We start from the raw sequence: 19,956 nt of genomic DNA, 5'->3' as shown, positions 1-19,956 counted from the left end.
AATGTTGCGAACCTATGGATTTCAAGAACCATGAGCCATATTCTGATTCCTAATTTGGAAAACAAAGCTATAATGAGCAAGCAAGTTTGTGCATCTCAGCATGCTGATATTTTGCTGTTAGCCTAGCAGTGTTTGTACAAGGCAAAAAGTAGAAGGTGGTCATTCCATTTTTTTCAATCTACAGAGAAATGAAGAATATCCTAGTACTTCAGGGTGGTCACTAGCCTCAGGTCACCAGTACCTCTGTCAGTGTCTCCAGGAATAATACAAATGAAACTTTACAGCATAGCCAGCAAAAAGTTGGCATGGTTTGGATTTTTTTTAAAGAACCTTATTAAGATGCTCTGGATAGAAATATATCCTCTTTGCTGAGTTTTATTATTATTATTTCAATCCCTTTGAAATATGAGCTGCAAATGCTCGGATATATGGGCTGAAAGGCTGTCTAGTTTCACTATAGATTTTGTAATTGCCTTTGTAGTTTTTTGTTGAAATGCTCTTTTGTAACTTCTTAGAGGGAGTTTCCTCAGCTATCCCTATGTTCCCAAAGCAATATTACAATTAGGAACTAGTATTTCTTTCTGTCAGCTGTAAAATACACAAAGCAAAGAGTGATTTTCAGCTGAGACAACCTTTGCAAAATGCTTACTGGTTCCCAGTTGGGTTGACCTAATAGGATCATTAATGCCAAGGGATCAGAAGAATTCCAGTTCAGGATTTTGCTGCTGAAATGTGCAGAACACACACATGGCAAGGCCAGACATAGGATGAGGAACTAGTACTACACTAATTAGTTAACTTTCTTTTAATGTCTTGCCACCAACTATTCCGAGGCACCCCACTCACATAAAAGGCTGTGTTACATTGAGGCAATGACCATTTAGGTTCTCCACTAAGTACAGACCTGAAAAGAAAATATTGAGATATAGAGATAGTGTTATACCATCATCTTGGGCTGACAATACTAAATGAAGGAAGGAAACAGACCCATGTCGGAAAAGTCTCTTTTCGGCTGTTTCTTGGAAAAAGGACAGGAAAAGTGCATGAGGGAATGGTCATGCACTGATGTATGGGCTTCACCATCACACATACAGAATCTACAGCTGCTCTAAATACCTAATGGTATATATTACAGAACATCACTAAACTAATTCAGTAAAGACCCATATGTGTTTTGGCTATATAAACATCAAAAAGATTTGCATTTGTGCTGAAGCTGATTTACCTTTATGAAGAAATTACACCTACCTCAGACTCAGGAAGAATATCTTTCAAATAATCCATTTCTTCATACTCTTGTGCAGGACTGTCTCCATCCTCAAACCTATTTGCTTCACTTTCTGCACTGCCCTCTAAGTGTTCAGTTTCTTCACTTTCCTGAGCTGTGCTCTCCCCATCCCCTGGTTTCTCTGCTTCCTCAGTTTCTTGTACAATGCTCTCCTCATTCTCAACTGTATTGGTTTCTTCAGTTTTGTTTGTGAGGCTCTCAGCCTGCTGCTCTGCTTCTGTACTTCCTTGTGGAAAGCTCTCAGCCTGTTGCTCGGTTTCTTCAGTTTCTTGTAGAAGGCTATCCCCTGTCATCTCTGCCATATTTTCAACTTCTGAGTCTTCAACAAATACTTCCCAATTAAAATAAGACAGAAATGTCATCAGTCATATTCCAAAGAAGCACAGATTGAAAAAATAAGACATGTACTCTTGAGACATTACCTTGCTCTTCAAATGCAGAGCCCACCTCCCCGGGTAAGGTTGAGAAGAAAAAGAAACAAAAAAGGTACAAATTATTTGTTTAGAATAACATCAAGTTCACTTCACTTTCCAAAATTAATGTACTCCATCAGCATTTGAAAGTTCAAAGTAATAATGTACCATTAAAAGGAACTCATTTTAAAAATGTAATACAGATTTGGATGATTTTTTAATTCTAATTTTTCTGTTTTAAAATGTAGGTGAAGTTATTGAAACGTAGACATGAAAATGACAGATTTGAGACTAGGACAGAGGTAGGCATAGTGTGGGCAGATGATGCAAAAAGTCTCCCTCACTCAGCTCTCCAATGAACCTCAGTCCTATGGTGGCCAAAACTCTCTTTCATTTGATATAATCTTTGATTGATTTGGATTTGAATGCAAGATCCCCAACAATGAAACAACAATGCATCAGCCAGATTTCAAATCATAAGAAGTTTGTTTTCTTTATACCTGTTTATAGACTTCCTTCACGCCAAAATACTGGCCAATGGATGAACTATAAGAAATCAATTCCTTCAGTATAGCTTCTGGGTAGGACGCTACTATCTTCACTATGTCTTGGTGAAAGGCCTCATACCTGTCAAATACCAGGTTGCTATTTAAGAGAATTCATTACATAATGTAATAAAAATTAAATGTGAACATAATATACAACTGCATCTAATATGTGATCTAGAAGTGAAGTTGTTGGCATAAATCAATTTCCTGACCTATGTAGTCCCATTATCCAAGATCTTTAATTTCCAGGGTTACTGCAATGTTCTTGTGATTAAATCATTCATTTATTATGCTAGCATATCCTGGACTAGCTTAGCACAATACAGAACACTAATGTCAACTCAAGAAATTCAAATGAAAGAAATTTTTTAAAAATCACATATTTATTTGTTTGTTTTCCCCCAACTCTTTAAAAAAGTAGAGTTTTGCGCCAACAGTTTTTTGCCCACTCGGAGCAAATGCAATAAGACAGGAGAGTACATTATTTGACAGTAGTCTTCCTGAAGGTGAAGTAGCTAGTGCAATTTTGGCTTTTCTACAAATGCATTCAAAATGCAACACAAATGTGATTGGAATGGTCTTATCAAGCATTGGACAGCCTTCACTCAGAAAGTGTGTCACATTTTCTACAATCCAGAATACATACCCAGCTCTAATGACATCCAGAGAAGCAAAGGCCTTTCCTAAAAGATTCTTCAGCTTTCCCTCAGAGCTTTGTGTTCTCAGTTTGTCCAAAATTATATCCAGATTAGCTTCCCTTATCTAGGCCCATATGAAAAACAAACAATAAGCATAAAGCTGTAAGAAGCCCAAATGTTTCATATCTATTTAGGATTCAAGAAATTAGTTTCATGTATATGTCTGTATTTTAATTATACATTAGACAGTACTTTAAAAGGGGCATTATTAAGGTTAACAGGCTCAAAATTTGATCTATCTTGTCTCCAATTCCTTATGTCTATTTACAGACAGTAGGTTTTCCCCCCCAAATCAGAGGCATCAATGCCCTTTAAAAAAGAATCAGTGATCACAGCACTGTGTGTATTTGCCTATGTGTGTAAGAATGAATAATGGAGGGAAAGCATATATATAAGGTAAGAGAATTTCACTTTCAAGCTTTCAAGAACTTACTGTAAATAGCTAGCACATGCCTTGTGGGAGTTACATGCATTTACTCCAAGGCTATTGCTCTTTTGCAAACACAACATTTGTCACTGGCCAAGGCAGGTGATGTGAATCCCAGCTGACCAAAACTACTCACGTCAGTCAGGCACTCCAGTGAACCACAGGAAGAGCCAAAGACTCACCTCTGCTTCTGGAGAAAATGGATGCCTCAGCTACCTCCAGAGTCTCACTGATACCTGGACTAGTCGTGGTGGCCCGTAATTTCAGGACCAAAGTAGTTACTGAAGATTCTAATGGGTAGAATTTGCCCAGGCAAAAGAACAATGAAGACTAGATAACATGTGAGAACACCTTTGTCTCAGTTCCCATCTGGGATGTTTGGCCAGGTAAATTCATCAAGCAGCACTACCTCATCCACTTCTTTGGGGCTCTATCAAGTGAGATTGTGATTGATGAACAACAGACATCCAGACTAGGCTTCTATATCCAATAATTCAGTCATCATTGGCACTTACTGCTTCCCCTGCCAAAGGCACAGGGAGATCTGGGAGACTGCACAAGACATTCCAGAAGGGGCAAATTGATCTTACACAAAGAGGGGAGGCCATGCTGCTTTCTTTCCAAAAGTTGGCAGGTATGAAAATCATTTAAAGATTCTGAACAATGCCTTCAAAATATCCTTTTATCAAGCCACAGAGCACAAATATGATGTGATAACTCAATATACATGCATGGTTCTGTAACTGCATAACATTTTACTTGTGAATATGCATGCAACTGTATATGAGTAATGATAAGGTTATAGTTACTAGAGCTGGAAAATACCAGTTTAGATAAATGAGATCATTCCCCTGCCAAGAATAAGATATAGTCCCCCTCAGAGGATGTATCAGATATTAGACGAATACACTTAGCAGTATGCAGCCATCTTCCAAACACAGAAACCATTAGAAACACTCCCACTTTAAGTTGTACTTGCTATAAAGGATTCTTTGAATACCAAAAGCATCTTTTTGCTAGGAAGTGCTTTCTTTATACCACACCAACATTTTAGACTTTTGATTGTACCTGATTTAGGTTTTCATGCTTCCGCCGGCACTCATTCAGTTTCACCTGAAGTTCATTTTCTTGCTGGGACAGTTTTAGCTGATGTTCATCCCAGAGGACAATAGCTTGCTGGAAATATTTGTACAAGTCTTTGCAATCCTGTTCAATATGTTTAGCCAGATCCTCAAAATCTCTCTAAAACAATCAAACGGATAGAACAAATTATCATTAAATTATTATTAGACTATTATCTGGGAGTAGAGATGCATGAGTAGTAGGGGGATAGCTGACTTGCCAAGACTGCCTAGAGGAATCCTACAGTTACCTGATAAAGCAGAAGGTATATCAAGAATCAGAGAACACCATCTTTTTTCATGTCACTACCATCCATTCTGTTCTTGCAACTGTGCTAGTGGGAATTCCATTCCATCAACAATATAATTTCTAGCAGCACCACTTTCAATGACATATCAGACGATTAGAAGATAGCACCACAATGCTGTTTGGACGGGGGTGGGTAGGTAGTAGTCCAATACCTACTTTTCAGAAATTGGAAGCCCTTAGATAAGGGCTCATGACAAAGAGCAAGGCATGAGAACCTGGAAAGGTATTTAGAACCCCAGAGTGTGAAAGAACAACTGCACAGCCTCTGAATTTGAACTACTCTTTTTTCCTTTCCAGTCCTGTAAATTCAGTGAACATTTTTCTCACCACTGATAAAATCTAAAACAAAGTGCCAAAGTGGATGAGCCTTGCACTTCACTTATCAGTATACGTACTATAATACTTTATTATTCCAAAACAATGGATGGAAAAATAGCTTTCTAACATCTAATATTCATGTGTAAATACATTAAAATAAAACATATACATATGGCTAAAGCTCAGATCATTTACCAAACAAAAAAATATTCACGTCATCTATCGTTGGTGGATAGTACAGGAAACTCACCTCTTTTCCTATATAAATTAGAACAGAATTAGCACAGGTTAAAAACAATAGCTAGTGTAAACAAATAGAAGGGGCCAACAAAATAATATTTTGCACTTTACATCATGTTCCATCTTATGATCTCAAAAGGTCACGCAACAAGTCAGTGACAGAGTCAGGAATAAAAACTAGATTGTCCAATTCCCAGCTAGTACTTCAGCTAGAAGTCCATCCCTCCCTCACAAGAGTAGCAACCACAAAGTGGAGCTCTGCATGAGCCCTGAATCATTTAGCCACCTGGAACCTTGAGCACAACAGGCCAGTTGTTTTCATATATAGTCATTGTAAAAATAAAACCAAAAGTTATGAACTATCATTGAATCGCCTCAAGCGTCTCTACAGGATAAGAGGTCAATGATATCATTGCACACTCTCTAACAGGGCAACAATAGTATAATGAAATGAAATGTGAAATTTTAAACCATCATAGACTGCAGGATAGATATTAGATTTGACTATTCTAAGGATGTAATAAAAAGAATGGCCTTAGTAAACGTACATCCATCTGTTCCAGCTCCTGTTCAAACTGACTCTGCAGCCTTCCAACCATCTTGAAGAAGTCAGGATTCACAACTGTTTCAGCCTCTTTCTCTGTGCAAACTTTTAAACTCAACAGTTTATTCTAAAGGAAAGGAATATTATGTTATTGACATGTACCTGGTATGCAGTGTTGTTGTAGCCGTGCTGGTCTCAAGATATTAGAAAGACAAAGTAGATGATGTAATATCTTGTATTGGACCAACTTCTGCTGGTGAGAGAGACAAGCTTTCAAGCTACACAGAGCTCTTCTCCAGGTCTGGACCAGAAGCTCTATGTAAGCTCAAACACTTCTCTCTTACCAACACAAGGTGGTCCAATAAAAGATACTACCTCACCTACCTTGTCTCTCTAATGTACCTGGCATCCCAGTTAACATGTTGAGGTTAAACAAACTTTGTTGAACCATGCAACATGCATTCTTTTCTTTTGAACTGGTAGTTTTAGAAATAAATATCCAACTTCAGTATCTTTTCCTGAAGAAACTCTAAGTGGAGGAAAAATTAAGCTGGGAATAGGCAGTGGGTGTGCAAGGTGAGGAGTTATATACCCCTCCCACAGGAAGAGCACTAAGTCTTTGATGACATACTGTTTATAACAATCAGTAATAGTTTCAGAAAATGAATGCCTGTGATATTTGAGTCCTGTGATTGAATTGTAAATACTAGAAAACTGTAAATAATCGATGCTTTGTATTTACACATAGTCTGTCATCCAAAACTCTCAAATCCCTTTACAAATGTGGATTTAAGCCTCAAAACCACTTTATGCAGCAGGTCAGTAGTATTATCCCCATTTTAAATATGGAGAAATTGAGGTACAGAGGTTAAATAACAGGAGTACTTGTGGCACCTTAGAGACTAACAAATTTATTAGAGCATAAGCTTTCGTGGGCTACAACCCACTTCTTCGTGTAGCCCACGAAAGCTTATGCTCTAATAAATTTGTTAGTCTCTAAGGTGCCACAAGTACTCCTGTTATTTTTGCGGATACAGACTAACACGGCTGCTACTCTGAAACCAGAGGTTAAATAATTTCCCCAAGGCCACAGAGCGAACCGTGGCCATGCTGGGGTCCTGACTCTCAATCTCCTAGCCTAAGTAGTGGACTCTCTTTGTAGGCCAAAAGCCTAATGGGGAGAAACTGTCTTGAGTAAATTGTACTCCATTTTGCTTATTTTGCTTTATACCCCATTTTGCTAGCTTTGAATTAGTAAGAAGAAATTGTTCTGAGTTTATTCTTTGCTGATTGTGTTAATGATTGTTCTTAGAAGGACAGAAGTTTTATGGCTGTAATTATTGCCTTATTTACTGTTTGGTGTGTGAGTGAAAAACGTATGGTATACTGATTAACTGAGAAGAGACAGCTGGGCCGGATGGTCAAGAGGGGAGTGGAGAGGCACCAACTTTATTATCAGAATCACCCGAATGGCAGATTGACGACTCTAAAGCAAAGGCATACATCCCAGGGACAAGATAAGGAGTTGAGCCAGAGGGACAAGATAAGAAACAGCTGCGGATCCTCCCGGTAGGCAACCTTGAATACCTCGTGAATGACAGCTCCAGTGTAACACAGCATGGTCCATAGACTTGTATGGGAACTTATTACTATAAAAGAAGGGTGGATTGCCATGGGACTTTGGGTTCGTTCTGCATCAACATCAGAGCTTCGAATGTGTTCAACAGAGGCCCAGCTCCCCTCCCTCGTGTGCAGTTTCAGCTGGCCACTGGAACTGACAGAGCAACACTAAGGATTGGCGACTAAGATCCAGCTACAGAATCTTTTGGTGTGTGTGCGCGTGCATGTGAATGGAAGCATATGCTGATTTTAATGCTTAAATTGTACTCTCAATAAACGCGGCGTATTGCCTTATCCCCTTTAAAAAGATTCCGTGTGATTCTTATAAGCATAACATCTTCCCTCCACTAAATTAGTATTTGTTGCTGCTATTCTACACGTTCCAAATACAAATGCCACGTTATTGTGAAGAAAAGTACACAACATCGTTTTGACTAACAGGATGAAAGAGAACTTTGTGAGTAATTTGGGTTGTCATGTTGAAACCAGACATTATACTGGATGATCTGCTGCTACCAAAATCCTTCATTGGGTCTCCAAATTCAGCAACTTTCATTCTCATGACACTGACCTTGCATAGCTGTACATTGGCCAAACATTCCTGGCAAACTCTCTCATATTGGATGCGAATTATCATCATATGCTGCACATTATGGGTGTCTTTAAAAAAGAAGGAAAGGAAATAAGAGTCCAGTGTGAAGACTTCACCATTTCACATTGTAGCACATGTGAATATGACTGAACAGTTGTGTCTAGCCTCACTCTACCCTAGTGGCATGCTTGACTCTCATGTATGGGCATTACCAGCCTACACCACGAGGCTGCCTCTACCCAAATTTTTTTGCCATTATGCTTAGTAATGGTGAACTGTTATTTTTATTACATTCTAACACTGTCTGTGCTGCTAAACAGGCTACAAATATCAAAACAGCTCCTGCCTGGAAAGTTTACAGTCTAGAAGACACACATATAGAAAGACAAGGCATACTGCAAAAATTAGAGGACGGAATCACTTTAGATAATTTTTTTTTCTCATTCTAAAGAGAAAAAAACCCGAGAGACCAAGATCAGGGCAGCATATGTATGTACAGACACACAGTACAGTTCAATCATGGCCTTAGAAATAAAATGATTGCTTAAATCCCAATTCATTGTCGTGAATTCCTTGCTTACCTATATACTTGTTTAAAGCCACAAGAGATTCGTACCATTCATTTATCTCAGCTTTTGAATGTGTCGGAGGCAACAAATCACTATCAAAATAGGAAACAAGAGACACACAATGTCATACATAATCCATTCCAGTTCTCAATGGGTTAAAACTGTGAAAGTAGTATAATAGCACTATTGCTTTTCCACATTTTGTTTGTTAAAAGACAGATTTTCAGCCAAATCAGCAAGGCAAAACCATAGAGATGCCTGCAATTTCTGCAAAAAAGCTGCCTTCTGGAAAACGGATGAATTGTTATCTGTTTAGTTGCTATATTAATTTTAAAATGAAAAGGAATCATTACTTTAAAATTACAATATTTTAATAGGTTATACACATAGCAACTTTTCTGGTTTAGAATGGAAGGTGTCCCAGATATACAGTATGAGATTTCCTTTGTCTCCTCTGCTGATTATTTACTATATATACTAAATTCTCACACCATTCCCAAGAGAGGCACTCAAACTTTTCAGTCAGGCCAAGTTAGGGTTATGGGATTTTCACCTATCCATTCATCCTGACTTGCCATTATTTATACTGTACTTTCAGAGCCACTGATTTCTCTTCTTTAGAGTTTTTACATCAGGCTTATTCAAAGAAATTTGGGGTCTGATATATCATATTCGCTAGGTGCCCACCCCCCTTCCATTTCACTTTATCTACATGGATGTTACAGACATTCTGGGGGCCCGAGCTCCAGTCCCTGGTACAATTGTCCCCCCTTTCCCTCCTTCTTATCATCTCTGTACATCACTACTTGACGTTGCTAATAATGAAACATTTAATGACCCCTTCATTCAACACAACCTGCCCACTGAAAACCATGAGCATCACCTCACCGGTGAAAGATAAAAAGAAGTTTGGGGGCTCATTTAGTACTGTGTTGGTCCATTTTACAGTGGTAAATCAGGTGCATTATTCACTATAGCAAGAAACATTTTTTCTGTCTCTCGCTTCATACCAAAGTACTTGCAGAAGCTCCATTCTCTTTCTACTAAGTGAAATCTGGTCCTTTATCATGTTCTCCAAGTCTCTTTTTACAGCTGTGGGTTCCTGTACCTCCTTCCTTGCCATAAATTCTCTGCAGGACACAAGTAACCATTTAAATAAAGATATGTTTGGGACAATCTGTATCTTGACATCTAAAAGTTATTTTGAACCAGATAGATTTAACCGCAGTCACTAAAAAGGAGCATAAATGCCAACATAATTGCTTGAACACTGTTAGCTTTACAATGAGAACAGAATCAAAGATTACTTTGTAACAGAAACACAAATGGGGTCTTGTCATTTAGTTTTAATCCTACTAAAAATATAATCTGTTGCAGAAGTATGGACCTGAAACTGCGAACCACATAGTCCTTCTGTATGATTTTCCAGTCCTTCAGCCTCTCTTGCCACTTGAGCCATTGAGACAGCTCCCTCTTCAGGTCTGCTTCCATCAGATTAACAAACAACTTGGCTATTGCCCTCTGATTGGCTAGTAGGGCTTGGTTCATCATCTGTGTATTGGAAGATACAAACAGGAATAAAGGGCAGCACAAAGCATACAAAAATTTGACAGCTATTGTTTTTTAATCCAGTGCAATGCACTGAACTAGAAAAGACTGTTAGAAAGACAGTGGGAAAATGAGGAGTATTTTGTACAATACAGAACACTCCTCCTAAATTGGGATGACTGATTTGTTTGAACAACAGCACTGAACAAATCAAGAAGTCACAGATTCAGACATAGCACAATAATAGCCATATGCAATTTGAGAGGGTTTTAGACTTCCTCTGAAGCACAAGGTATTAGACAGTGATGACCTTGTCTACAGTCAGGAAATCTCCCATAGCTGTGGAGCTGCAACAGTGGGAGATTTCTTGAAAACTTCCATCTTAGGCACAGCCTTAGAGGCAGGATACTAGACATAATGGTCCAGTTGTATGATCCAGTAAGGTAAATGCTATAAATATAAAAATATGTTGAAAGAAAAGCCTTCACACAATATGCCCAGTTGAATTACACGAGTGAGCAAATGCTCTGATTTTGATCATATCGCTGTCAGCACTTAGCTTGAGGGAACTGTATATATTAAAAGTGAAGGATGTTTTCTTTCCCTAATAGACAGTAACAAGGTATAGAAAATGGACCTATATATTTCAGAATGGAATGATTTGTTGAGTACTGGAAAATACTGATGTATGTCAGAGAGATAAGACAGCACCTGCATGGAGGAAACTGCAGGTGAAAAAAGTTATGAGAAATGATGATTCAGCTCTTGTATCTTTTCATTGTTAAGGAGGTGTGATAAGTTTGAACGAGAGGTAGAAGAGTGACTAACACTTCCAGACTGAAAGAGGAAGAAAATTAATCACTCCTTACAGTACACAGGGAATATTCCATCTTGCTACTTTCTCTATAGCCTCTCAGACAAATGAATGACTGCATATATCAATATGAAAGATTTACCATTGCTTCAGTATGTATGAACCTGTGCACATCAGAGAGTGAGAGACAAGAAATATCCTCCAGAATCTTGGTATATTTCCTCAGTAAATCTTTTATCTGGGAAACCAAAGGAAAGAGAAAAAAGAAAGAGCCCAAAAAGTCAGTATTTCTTAAGATAAGTGATCTGAAATAAGACATAGATGTTTTGTTTCCTTAAAAAAAAAATTCAGTTGACTGAAATACACAGTCATAGCACAGATTCAAAGCTGGATGTATGACTTAAAATAAAACAAACTATTGTATTTTTCTTCTAAAATGTGATACCTTTAATAAAAACATGGCTGTATCAAATATTTTATTAAGTATTACTAAAATCAACTGCTTCTTAATATACGTCACCCTTTAGATCGGTGGTTCTCAACCAGGGGTGTGTGTACCACTATGGGTACACAGAGGTCATCCGGGGGGGGAGGAAGGGGGAACCATCAACTCATCTAGACATTTGCCTAGTTTTACAACAGGCTACATAAAAAGCACTAGCGAAGTCAGTACAAACTAAAATTTCATACAATGACTTGTTTATACTGCTCTATATACACTATACACTGAAATAGAAGTATCATATTATATTCCAATTGATGTATTTTATAATTATATGGTAAAAATGAGAAAGTCAGCAATTTTTTAGTAATAGCGTGCTGTGACACTTTTGTATTTTTATGTCTGATTTTGTAAGCAAGTAGTTTTTAAGTGATGTGAAACTTGGGGTACATAAGACAAATCAGACTTCTGAAAGGGGTACAGTAGTCTGGAAAGGTTGAGAGCCACTGCTGTAGATCACTGCAGACAGGTTGCAAGCCAAGACAAACATTTGAATCAACTTCCTGTTAGACATTTACAGCCAAATCCCAGGCCCCGTTTAAACATCAGCACTGGGCACACAAGCCTCTTGCTGCTGTATATGTGTCGCTAAGGCACAGGACTGGAAGTCAAACAATCTGAGTTGTATTTCTGGCACTGTCACAACCTCCTGTGTGGCTCTGGACAACCCATCCAACTCTCTGATCCTCAATTTACCCACTTGTAAAATAGGAATATTATTCCCCGTACATCACAGAGGTGTTGTGAGGAGATCCTTAAATAGGGATAAGAAAATAAGGCACTTATTTGTCCCATTAGTATAGCATCTGAGCACCTCATAAGCTTTAATGTATTTATCCTCACAACCCCTCTGTGAGATGGGGAAATACTAGTATCTCCACTTTACAGACAGACCGAGGGCCCAGAGAGAATAAGTGACTCGCTCAAGAGCGAAAAGGAAGTCTTTTGCAAAGCAGGAAACTGAAACTAGGCCTTCCATATCCCTGGCTTGCGCCCTAACCAATGAGTGTTTTCTCTCTAAACACTTATACCATACTTTTCATCTGTAAAAGATACTATTGTATCTTTTAAAAGAGCTTTGAAAAGATGGGCAATATCATTATCTCCATTTTACTGATGGGAAAATCGAGGCACAGAGCAGTTTCATGGCTCATAGGTAAGGCGCTATATGCCTGATCCTGATACATGCAATGATTTTTTATTATGAACAGTATTGTATTTCATATTTTGATGCAGTTCGTATGAAAGACTGGCAAAACAGAGTTGTATACTATCATATTATAACAAATAATAGGTTAAGTGATAACCTAATGTTGAAGCTTGAAGTAAAACTGTTCATTATCAATGTTACAGGAGATCTAACATACTTCAGAAGACAGGTACTTAAGTGCCAAGGATGATTTTGTTTGTTTACTTGTTTCCATCATGTATGGAATTATTCAGTGAATGAATCATTACAGCCAAGCTTCTTTCTTTTCCCAGGTTCCTCAGGAATAAGTTGAGAAAGATATAGCATGGGTGAAAGAAAAATAGCAGTCCTGATGAGTTGAGAAGATTCTGTTGTTGACATTGGTTCACACTGTAATACTAGCATGTGTTTTTGTATGCAACCGTTTGCATATGTGCCTAGAGTGAAGCATTTTATAAATCCAAATAAATAAATGATGAGCAACCCTTCCTTCTAAAGAGGTTTCTATTGCTTAAAAGGCTGGAAATGTTACACTGGTAGTCACAATGGCTAATCAGATAGTACATAGAAGTTACTAGTGGTGGTGTTTTATTTGCATGCTAACAAATACTTTAGGGTCTGATCATGGCTTTACGCTAAAACAACCAAGCAGCGGCAGAAGGAAGAATCAGACACCTCACATACACCTACATGGCCTCTTCATGTCTCTGCTGCAGGTGCCGGGACTGGGGAGGGAGGAAGCAGAGGCTGTGAACGTGGTACACATCTCTCCCCACCTGTGCAGGTGGGTAGAGAATGACAGGATAATCCCGCAAAGGAAGGCAGTAATCTGCTACTGGTCAGGGCCTGTAGCAGAATACTACCCATAGGGAGCAAGTTGCTATGTGCTCCTTACCCAGGGTTAGGAACAAATTCTTAATCCAGCAATTAATTAATAACCATTCAAACTTTAGCTCACTTTCTCAGTTCGAGCCACTTCAAGCTTTATTAAGGTTTCATCCATCTCTTTAATCCACTGCCTTCTATACAAAGACTCCTGGGAGATGGCATCCCATAACTCCCCAAAACTCTGTAAGAAGAAATGTAACGTCAGTCCCATTGAAAAACTAAAAATGAAAAATACGACTGCAGCAGGAGGTAGAAATAGACATTATATATACACATGGCAAGCAAAGTAAAAAGGAGAGACAAGGGCTTGAGCTAGAGAATTAGATTAAATCAAATACACTCCCTTACTGTGATTGAAAAGGCTTCCAGATCAGTGTCACTTTCAATCCTTTTGAACAGAAGTTCAATAGCTCTATCAGATTCTGATAGTTTTGTCAAAAGCAACTTTCCAGACTCCAAAATGAATGGTTCCATTTCCTAAAACAGGCAGGTATAGGAGTCAGATATTGGGTACTAGGCCTTGACACTTATGTAACACTCCAGACTACCTAGCGTCTCACCCTCCCAATGCAGGCTAACTCCTGCTGTAACACAGCCACTGCTTCATTATGATGGCCTCGTCTGCGCTCTGAGAGGCGTTCAATGATATTGCTGTTTGTCTTCTCAGGAACTGCCGAGGAAGAAAATAAAGATGATGCAGACTGGATGTGTTGCTGCAGAATGTCTAATGTAGCCACCAACACATTATCAACACTAAGATCTCTGGGCTTTGTGCAACAGGAAAGATCCTTACACAATACAAAAGGGCACAGATTATAATAGCACTCTGCAATTATACAGCACTTTTTATCCTATGATGCCAAAACACTTTGAAGACATTTATTAAGTCTCACATTCCCTCTGTAAGGTATGCAAATATTATCTCCATTTTCACAGATGGGGAAAATTATGCCAAAGAGATGTTAAGTGACTTGCTAAATAGTAAAGACACAGAACAGAACCCAGGAAATATGGACGCCCATTCCCCTGCTCCAGCCTCTAGAAAACTTTGTCTTTAATTTTCACACATGAACAAGTTTTTGAGTGAAAAACTCAGAGGGAACCTTGAACCAATATTAATGCAGTATCACATAATTATCTGGAGAATGGGCAGGGGCCCTTGGTATACAATGGAAAGATATGGATTTTAATAGGTGACACACTAGGTGAGATATGGGAGCTCTACGATAAATATTTGTCCATTACATTTTTACAAAACAGTGCTAAAATGCTTTTCATATCACAGAAAGTCTGCAAGGGTAAAGGTTAATACATATTATATTGTAAAGAATGGTTCTCTGAAAGCCAAATACTGATTTTTAATGTTCGTTATTAATATTTGTTTCTGTAATAGTCAAAAGCACACCAGCTATTAAATTCACACCTCAGATAAACAGGTGAAAGTCCATTGACATCAAAGGACTTGGGCCTGCTTATACTAGGGCTGAATTTGACTCTATGTCTATACATTCTGAGTAATCAAACAAGTACAAAAATACAATAAATGTTTCTGTGATTATTCCCTCCCCTCCATGTGGGAAATTCCTAAAGTATCATAAAAAATAACATAAGATTAAGTTAGTAAAATTTACTAATGAAATCACTGAGGCCTCTGACTTCTCGGGCTGCAATCACATCTTCACTTTCTTGAGCTTTTCGAAATGTAATTTCCCTGAAATAGAAACAGAGATGAAAGCCTTGATCTATGCCATACAAGGAAAAGTAGGGATCTCCAAAAGGCATTGCTTCACATTTTGTAAATTAGATTCATTTCCAAAAAATCTAAATGACCATAAGCATCATCATAACTTTAGTGAATTTGGAGGGGCTAGTGTTTCACAGAATGAATGTTATTTTCCCAGATGAAGTGGGCCAAATTAATTAATTATCATAGCTCATTTGGTGAAAACAACCCAAAATACGATGGCATAACATCAACAAATCCCAGATTTAAATACATACTAACTATAGAGGCAATCTGCAAAAAGTAAGGCAAGCTTTAGGCAAAAGTACTTGAAACTAGAACATTTTTCTGCCCTCTGACTCTTCCATTCAGTGGGGCACAATGTATTTCTCTATGTGGTTGTTCGATAAAAAGAAAACACTAGTTGGATAGACTGTTTGCATCACTTCTAAAACTATCATCTTCTCATGTTCTGCTATGAGAGCGATGATCAATTCTCAATTAGGACAGATCTGACTTTCCTCACAGATAACAGGTATTTGCCAGCAGGAACATCTCTCACGTGTTTTACAAATGCATTGGAGACAGAAACCTTTCATGGGGGGTTTAAAATGTGTCAGTTCTGTTAATGCAGGTATCACTTTTGTACAACTTGGATTTTAATTTTACTTCCACTTCTGGTCATGGCTATGGTTACACACTGAACAGCATATTTGTTCTCTTTCAGTGATTTTCCAGATGCGATATTCTTACTTTACAAGTTCAAAGATTATTTTGCTCATTGCAAAATCCACTTAGGACCTGTAAATCCAACTATGATCTCTCTCCCTCTTACATCTTGACTGTTAATAGAGATTCTGCAATTAGAACTTAGCAGACACTTTGTTCAGGATGCATGAAGCGGAACAGAATATTTTAATTCTTCCAAAGCTGATTTACACCAATGGTCTAGCAGAAGTAGAATTTTGTTCATAGTTAATAGGTGCATCAGACTTAAAGACATACAAAACATTAATCTATTTAGCAAGGAACCCTTTTTACATAGTCACTTTTCTAAAAATAAATGCAATTTAAAGTAAGACCAATGAAAATTGTGCATAGTTCTAAACCATTTTAAACAAAAAAGAAGTACAATACCTTTTAAAAATAAAAACCATAATATGCAGCCCTCTACAAACATTGAGTAATTAATCCTCACAAATCCATGTGCAGTAGGCCAGTATTACCCCTCTTTACAGCTAGGAAAACTGAGTTACATGGAGGTTGAGTAATTTGCCCAATCCTACAGAGGGAGTTATTGCCAGAACTACGATTAAAATTCAGGGAGTTCCTAGCTTCCAGTCCCATGCTCAAACCTCACTGCCCCTTTTTGACCTGAGTAGCTAGGGCCAAAATTTGGGGGGTCTAGTGGGTTGTTTTGGTTAGGAGGAGAAATTGATGTTGGAGTCAGGTCTTTCTTTGATGCAATCCTGTTTATTTACAAAGAATGTATAAAGTCCTGTTTCCCTCAACACAGCAGGTGACAGTTTCTTTGCTCACAGTTCAAAGCCCCTTTCCAGCTAGCACTTAGACCAAAAGTTCTCTCTCTAGGCCTTTCTCAGGGCCACATTCCCAGTGCTTGCTCTGGCTGCATCCTTGGCTTTCTGCTATTTCTCTCCCAGCTTCTCTGCTGTTTCTTTTTCTCCTCCTCTCACAAGGACAGACACACACACTTCCACCAAACAATACCTAGTGACAGCCCTCCACCCACATGTGCCTTTGCTTTGGGTGGTGACATGTGCCTTTGTTCTGGGTGGAAGCTGCTATTGTTTCAGCTGGTTCCATAAAGGAGCTTAACTGTTTCTTACATGTATCAATAATGAAGGTTGGCTGTGATACCCGCTAGTTTCAAAGAGGTTTAACCCAACCTATAACCATATATAATTATAAATGTATACTTCCAATCTATACCTGTACAACACTGGATTTTCAGTGAAGTCATCATTGGGCATTCCCTCAACCCATTTCTGCTGGCGATGAGATAACAGTCCTTTCCCAGCACACATTTCCAAGTCCCTAACCACAGGAATCCTTCCACTGTTCATAGGAAACTTATGTTGCTCTGCCTTGTTTCTCACTTCCTCCAGACAGCATACTAAACTCACCTTCGTAAAAACATAATCAAGGTGTTAAAATTCTCAGTAATCCACTGAAGGCAGAGAAGATCAAAGAAGCTGCACTGAGTAAAAGTGGCTGAATAGGAGATAAAGTAATAAACAATTCTTTGCACTTACATAACATCGTTCATCCAAAGTTCTTTACAAAATGAGCAAGAACATCTCCCTTTTAACAGATGGGGAAACCGAGGCACAGAAAGGTTATGTGACTTGCTTAAGGTCACACAGCAAGTCAGTGGCAGAGTCAGGAACAGAAATTAGGTAACCCTGACTTCAAGTCCCATGCTCCAACCACTAAGCCATGCTGATTTTCCTTTTAAAAATTAGACCAGCTGTATACACTAGCCAAATCCTTCTGAGTCTGGCAAACTAAGCCTCTGAATTTATCCATCATTGCCATGTCATTAACATAGCAAATTTTGGCTTTGGCAAATACACTCTGAGGTTCAAAAGACACAGAGCAGGACCTTAAAAGGTTTGTTGGGGTGGGCATCCTGACGACATTAAAATTATTTTCTGCTAAAACAAACCAAAAATCCAAAAGGTCCAAATTCATCTCTGGTCTAACTCTACTGAATTCACAACAGCAAGAACAAAACAGTAAATTTGGCTTAGACTCTGATGTTTCTGTACCTCATCGTCGAAGATCTGCCGGTAGACTTTCCCACTGGGAACAACACGTACTGCTCCCACCAGCACCATGTTGCAAAGTGCTCAGTTCTTGGCTTGTTTGCAGAACAATTTCCTTGCACCAACTTGGGGGAGGGGGCACAGAGAGAAGGAGGCATGAGAATTAAATCTTTAAAAGAACACCATCAACTTTAGAATTAGACATCGATCTGAAAAATTTGCACCTTTATATCATTATAAATATACACCACAATTACTATAACTTAAAGATGGAAAAATACTGGTGGTTTCTTTACTTTGTACATTTGACAGGACTGCCCTGGGTGGGGTGGGGACTTGCCTATCACTTAGCTATTCTGCAACACCCCACAAGGGCTATTCCAGCAGACAAGCAAATTGGTAAATAAACCCAATGGACTGTGATGGGATGTTAGATGGGGTGGGATCTGAGTTACTACAGAGAATTCTTTCCTGGGCCTCTGGCTGGTGAGTCTTGCCCACATGCTCAGGGTTTAGCTGATCGCCATATTTGGGGTTGGGAAGGAATTTTCCTCCAGGGCAGATTGGCAGAGGCCCTGGGGTTTTTTCGCCTTCCTCTGCAGCGTGGGGCACAGGTCACTTGCTGGAAGATTCTCTGCACCTTGAAGTCTTTAAACCATGATTTGAGGACTTCAATGGCTCAGACGTAGGTTTGATACAGGAGTGGGTGGGTGAGATTCTGTGGCCTGCGTTGTGCAAGAGGTCAGACTAGATGATCATAATGGTCCCTTCTGACCTTAAAGTCTATGGGGCAACTTTCAGGGTTCTCTAATCTGTACCAGGCATCAGGGCAATCCCAGGCAGCCCCCAGGATAGGAAAAGCACCTTGTCCTCATTGCCTCTCCCAGTCCATAAACTTAAACTCAGCATTGGCACAGGGGTGGATTTGGGTTTCTGGGTGTAGGCAGTTTTGTCCTTGAAAGACCCTTAATAAACAGGGGAACAGAAAACTTTATACGTTTTTAATTATTTTTTAAAAACTCAAGACAAACTGTTAAAAGCACACTAAGAAACAGATATATTTTGAAGTCAATAAAAAAAATTCGAGTTGCCATTATCCCATTGAAGAGAAATATTGTTCCTTACTGAAGGCTTTTTAAAAAAATAATTACATAGGCCCTGATCCTGTAAGTGACTTCATGAGAGTGGATCCCTGTGCCTACATAGTCTCACTGAAATCATTGGGATCCACACAGGCACAAGGATCTGCCAGGCAGAGTCATCTGCAAGATCAGGGCTTTAAGAGAAATGTTATGAAAAGCTTGTACTTACAGAAACTCAAAAAACAACAACAACAAGGAGTCCGGTGGCACCTTAAAGACTAACAGATTTATTTGGGCATAAGCCTTCATGGGTAAAAAACCCACTTCTTCAGATGCATCAAAAAACAATGACGATGACCATCCCGAAAACTATTAATGAAGACCACAGCTGTGAATTTCCAGCGTTTCTTCCATAACCTAGATTCTAGACAGCAGAGCCTCGCTGATTTGCGCTGATGGCCCAGCAGTTATTGTGGGTTACAACATTGTCACATTTCGTAAATAAGCGATCAAAACACATCGCACTTGGGGAGTTGGTTGCGTCAGGTGTGCCTTCCTTTTAGTTCTGTTTGGAGACTTCAGAGGACTGCATGTGTCACACAGGACAGGGTGTGAACATCATGGAGACCGAGTGATATAAACCCACATGAGAAGCAGCGAGGTTCTGATGCTCTGAGATGGCGACGGGGAGGGAAGTCTACCAACCTCCAGGCAGGACCAGAGCGGGGCGCACTCT

At 39.0% G+C, this 19,956-nt stretch overlaps 1 protein-coding gene across 1 annotated transcript in view; it reads right to left on the bottom strand.

Moving 5' to 3' along the window:
- CCDC180 (coiled-coil domain containing 180) overlaps positions 1–18,210 on the bottom strand; it is a 39,571-nt gene extending 21,361 nt beyond the window's left edge. The window contains exons 1-17 of the mRNA XM_065418936.1: positions 18,142–18,210; positions 17,303–17,496; positions 15,261–15,340; positions 14,190–14,299; positions 13,978–14,106; positions 13,700–13,810; positions 11,193–11,288; positions 10,076–10,239; positions 9,699–9,818; positions 8,701–8,780; positions 8,099–8,187; positions 5,912–6,034; positions 4,443–4,616; positions 2,896–3,011; positions 2,202–2,328; positions 1,711–1,735; positions 1,249–1,607 (exon numbers count right to left, since the gene is read on the bottom strand). Coding sequence (XP_065275008.1) covers positions 1,249–1,607; positions 1,711–1,735; positions 2,202–2,328; positions 2,896–3,011; positions 4,443–4,616; positions 5,912–6,034; positions 8,099–8,187; positions 8,701–8,780; positions 9,699–9,818; positions 10,076–10,239; positions 11,193–11,288; positions 13,700–13,810; positions 13,978–14,106; positions 14,190–14,299; positions 15,261–15,340; positions 17,303–17,496; positions 18,142–18,210 — 2,166 coding nt within the window. The remainder of the gene's footprint in view (positions 1–1,248; positions 1,608–1,710; positions 1,736–2,201; positions 2,329–2,895; positions 3,012–4,442; positions 4,617–5,911; positions 6,035–8,098; positions 8,188–8,700; positions 8,781–9,698; positions 9,819–10,075; positions 10,240–11,192; positions 11,289–13,699; positions 13,811–13,977; positions 14,107–14,189; positions 14,300–15,260; positions 15,341–17,302; positions 17,497–18,141) is intronic.
- Positions 18,211–19,956: the final 1,746 nt, after the last annotated feature.

This window comes from Emys orbicularis, chromosome 18 (assembly GCF_028017835.1).
Source record: "Emys orbicularis isolate rEmyOrb1 chromosome 18, rEmyOrb1.hap1, whole genome shotgun sequence".
NCBI classification, from domain to species: domain Eukaryota; kingdom Metazoa; phylum Chordata; order Testudines; family Emydidae; genus Emys; species Emys orbicularis.
Note: the sequence above shows the minus strand (reverse complement) of the source record. Positions and strands in the feature narration are given on the sequence as shown.